The sequence below is a fragment of the Phalaenopsis equestris genome, unplaced genomic scaffold (genome assembly GCF_001263595.1).
Source record: "Phalaenopsis equestris unplaced genomic scaffold, ASM126359v1 Scaffold000513, whole genome shotgun sequence".
NCBI classification, from domain to species: domain Eukaryota; kingdom Viridiplantae; phylum Streptophyta; class Magnoliopsida; order Asparagales; family Orchidaceae; genus Phalaenopsis; species Phalaenopsis equestris.
The window spans coordinates 1,644,072-1,648,875 of record NW_018164953.1 but is presented as its reverse complement, the minus strand read 5'-3'; the positions used below and the strand labels follow the sequence as shown (position 1 = coordinate 1,648,875).

At 31.7% G+C, this 4,804-nt stretch overlaps 1 protein-coding gene across 1 annotated transcript in view; it reads right to left on the bottom strand.

The window, feature by feature from the left end:
• Positions 1-2,182: 2,182 nt before the first annotated feature.
• LOC110028531 (protein TIFY 6b-like) overlaps positions 2,183-4,804 on the bottom strand; it is a 3,838-nt gene continuing 1,216 nt past the window's right edge. Inside the window, exons 3-7 of the mRNA XM_020730427.1 lie at positions 4,451-4,677; positions 3,698-3,788; positions 3,361-3,601; positions 3,214-3,271; positions 2,183-2,593 (exon numbers count right to left, since the gene is read on the bottom strand). Of these exons, the coding sequence (XP_020586086.1) occupies positions 2,479-2,593; positions 3,214-3,271; positions 3,361-3,601; positions 3,698-3,788; positions 4,451-4,677 (732 nt within the window). The 3' untranslated portion in view covers positions 2,183-2,478. The remainder of the gene's footprint in view (positions 2,594-3,213; positions 3,272-3,360; positions 3,602-3,697; positions 3,789-4,450; positions 4,678-4,804) is intronic.

Sequence of the window (4,804 nt, the reverse complement as noted above, 5' to 3'; positions counted from 1 at the left end):
AATTCAAATATATATTACAATGAGAAAATAAAATAAAACATAATAATTCTAAATATATAAATCATAATAATTTTTAAAAATAATAAAAATTGAAGCCATTAACATAATAACCCTCAATTTTATTATATTTAGAAAACAAACCTTCTTTTATCATAAATATTCTGAAATTAGAAAAAATATTACATCAGAGTCCGCACGCTCTACGTGCGGAGTCCAATGAAATTACGCCGTGTACACAATAGAATATTTCTCTCGTGTTATTCATATATTATTGTGTGTTATTCAAGCGTTATTGTGTTCTGGAAATATTCTCGGTGTTATAATAACACAATAACACATCAATAATACTTGAATAACACACAATAACATATTAATAACACACAATAACAACTGAATAACACGGGAGGAATATTCTCTTGTGTAACCAAACATTTTTTTTTCTACGTGACATGATTTCATTGGGCTCTACAAGTAACTCGACGTGCGGAGGCCTAATGTAATGCAAATCACCTGATTATTATATATTTACATATCTAGCCCCCAAACTTTGCTTGTTACATTTATACCACTCAAATCATTCATTTTCACATCTAAAACATTAATATTTTAGCTTTTAAAAAGTGAAGAACACAGTTTCATGCATAAATAAAGTGACATATCTATATAAAAAATTAAAGTTTAAATATTATATATGTAAATACATAAGAATTGAGTGTTATGTATGCAAATATTATTTGCATAAATTATAAAAAACAGAAGATTTTAAGTATATATATATATATATATATAATATAAAAAAAAGCATGGGAGCTATATATATTATTTTTTCTATAATATAAAAAAAAGTATTAACTGTCTTATATTAGATAAATATAAATTTAACTTTTAAATAAAATAATAATTTCTTTAAAATCTTAATTTTGAAAAGATATATATTAAAATATTCTTAAAATTTTAATTCATTAATTTAGGTGTATATTAAAATCTTAATTTTGAAAAGATATATATTAAAATTTAGGTGTTACTCATATAAATACATAAGAAATGAGTAGTAGTATGTAAGACTTACTAATATAAATAAAAAATAAATAAATATTAATAAAATAGGACTTTGAGAACAATAAAGAAAATATAATAAGAAATTTAATAACATTAATTTTAAAAGTTAAGAGATTCAAAAATATTGTTTAGTTTTAATTCATTAATACATTAATTTTAAAAGTTAAGAGATTCAAAAATATTATTTAGTTTTAATTCATTAACTTAGGAGCACAAGTATTTTTTTTTTAATATTATTTAAATCAGACATTTCTATGCTACGTCTGATACGCTGTCGGAGCTGTCAGAGACATGCCCATATCCCAAACTCTACTGACACTGCATCGTTCTTTAATTAAAAATATATGTGTATTTAAATCAGACATTTCTATGCTACGTCTGATACGTTGTCGGAGCTGTCAGAGACATGCCCATATCCGAAACTCTACTGACACTGCATTGTTCTTTAATTAAAAATATATGTGCATCATAGTGATCCGTAAAATATTGAAAAACTTGCAGTGGAATGCAAGATAAACTCAACATCCGGATTCGAGAAAAACTCACCCACATGGGTTTAAGATGGAGTTATCAGTTGATTTTAAAGCGGACATGCCAATCAGCTTCGAGGCAATACTCACAAGCCAGGCTCGAGACAGTTTTGTTACAATCGTGAAGAACTCGCCAAACACATGGATTGATGGTGAACATGTCGACCCACCAAATTTAGACATAGTCATCAAAGTTCAGGAACTCCTAGAAACCCCTTCAGATGAACAAACAACTTCCTTCTAGTTGTCTGACTACAAGTACAAATTCTCATTGAGCCTACATGCCTCTTGTATTTTATTACAAAAAATCAATGAGTCTTGCTTTATATTTTTATATTTCGTTTACCATATTATATTATATAGCTTTTTCTATATGATTCAAACCTATAAATCGAGGTTAGCAAAGAGGAAAAAAATATTGCTTTTGAAGTCCAGAAAACAGACGCGATACTCCGCCCGGTGTATTGCGTGTGTTGTCCAGACGTAGCTTCGCATCTAGAGTTCGAACACAATATTTTTTTTAGCAAACAAAGCCCAAAATAAGCTTTTTTACTCAATTTTTTCGTTAGTGGAAATTCTTTGAGGCCTTGTCATAAATAAAAAGTTAAGAAAACTATATACAATACAGAAAAAAGCATAATCAGATATCATAAATATAACATGGGACTACAAAAAAAAGAAGAAAAATAAAAACAAAATTTAACCATATATTTATAGGCTCTCACACTCATTTATAACCGCATAATAAGTTCTTAATCAACATTTTAAAAAAAAATAAATTAAAAATGAAATACTAGTGTACAGCACCTGACATAGAGGGGATCCAAAATGAATGAAATCTGGCTAAACTCCCATAATGAGATGATTTGCTGAAGCTTAAAAACAAAGCTTACATCTCCAGTTTAGTGCTGGGGGAGTCAACTTTTTCTTCACAGTTCTTTGCTTGGCCTTTGAACCATGAAGGATCCTTTTTTTCAAATGGATAGGGCATTGTGTTGGTCACCCTGAAAGGTTAGCAGGAGAGATGGTGAGTTTTTCATTTAAACAAAACAAAGAGAGATAAAAAACAACAGTAAAAGACAGAATCATCACATCTATATATATGCCAAAAATTTCATTCAAAATTAGGACGTTATGATGGGGTGCGAGCGCATTATTTGTTGATGGAGAAAAGGGTTACAATGGTCCCCTGACTTTGGCGTTACGTTAGTTCGAGAATTTATAAAAGTGTCAATTTAGTTCGTGAACTTATTTAAATTAGTCCTCGGACTCTTTGAAGTGAGGATTGTTTTAGCAAATTTTTAAAGAGTTTGGGATTAATTTGATATTTTCATAGACTCTAGGACTAAAAGGACATTATGTAAATGGTGAATGATATATTCTGCCACTTTAGTAATGAGATCAGGCATTGTATGAAGTAAAATTGCCACAAAATCATCTAAAATAGGTTTATCAAGTATCTTTGATCAACATGGATAGAATTTAAGGCTTGCTAGGCACATAGAAGGTGAAGAATTCATGGAAGTAGCCAGAGAACAAATCTTACTCACTTTCAAACAATATAATTTCATGAGTTGTCTCACTAAAACAATTAGAAAATTCTGTATTGCACACAAATTCATACCTTTCCTTCCGTTTCTCCAGGAATCTAGCTAATGAGGCCTTCCTAGCCTGAGGCACAGCTGCATCCCAGAAACAAAATTTTACTCAGAACTCTTAAACTTTCCCTATTTGAATCCAAAAGTTCACCACAATATAAAGATCCAGTTACCTCTAGGCATGACTGTAGCTGTAGTAGCTGCTACCATGGAATTGTTCATAGCCATTGAGGTCTCACCATGGCTAGTCGAAGACACCGCATGATTGTTGACCGGCATCGGAGATTGTGAAATTCTCAGGCCATCAGAAACAGACCCTTTGGTAAGGGGAAGAACTGGCGCTTCAGTTTTTGTATGAACAATATTTGTAGTTGCTTTGCACCCTTCACTTGCCTTGAGCATAACGGTTTGGGCCTAATGACGAAAATACACAGCTGAAGTATTAATGCATTGATATCTTTTGTTTTCATTATTAAAATCTCAATCTGAAGATAAGAATGAGAATAATACCTTATCCCAAGGGACATCATCATATACATTCACCGAACCCGCATAAAATATGGTGAGTTGTGCAGTAGTTGGAGGAGATTTCATGATATTCCTATGTATAGGAAAGAAATTATCTTAGAACTTTAGAATGTGTAGTGTTACGTGATATTGGTTTCCATAAAGTTGAATAAATAACATAAAAGCTTGTTTGGTTTGGAGGAATTAAGCAAATGGGAGATATAGTTTATCTCATGATTACATCTTAAACTGTTTTGATTGATTTGGGTTTAAGTCATAGGAAATTGATTCTATCGATGAAGTTATAACAAATGTAAACCAATTGAAAAATGAAGTATGAAAAACATTAAGGTTGAGTTTTCTAAGCTACGTTTCCATTGAGTAAAGTGCAAAAATAGTTTCATGTTTATTTACATTGGGTCATTTTAGCCTCAGAGTTATAAAAGTACTAAATGTGTTTCCGGATTATTTTGACGAGGGATAAAATAATCTTTACTAAGGACTATTTCGACTCATATTAAAAGAATTCGGGAACCAATCGACACTTTTATAAAAACTCTAAAAAAACCTGAGGAAAAAACCCCCCCCCCCCCCCCTCCAAAGAGTCAGGGGACCGTTTTGACACTTTTATCCTTTTCCATTCATTTTGTCATGAGCCAAACAAGTGGGTTAAAACTAATTTCAATTCCATTTATTAATCACTTCAATTTCCATTTCCTAAAATTTCTTTAAACTAAATATAGCCAAAATATCAACCTTGGAGCAAAGGATCCAACACCTGGTCCTAGCAAAGAGCTGTTACTTGATCCCAAAGACTGAGGCTTCATAGCAGTGGCAGCAAGATTCGGGCCATTGCAAGAGCCATGAACCTTGAACAAAGGACTGCTCATCCCAATGGGTATCGAACTCTGAGAAACCGGAACAAGTTGAGCAGAAGCACAGCCAAATTGTTGAACATTATGCCTATCAACACTGAAGGATATCTGAAACAATCCAAAAAATTCAGAGAAATATGGATTAAATTGCACTAAGAATACCTATCAGATGTTCAAACCTGAGGTGTTTGAACAGCACATGCCTTTGAATCAGCAGGAAAGGAACCAATGGGGC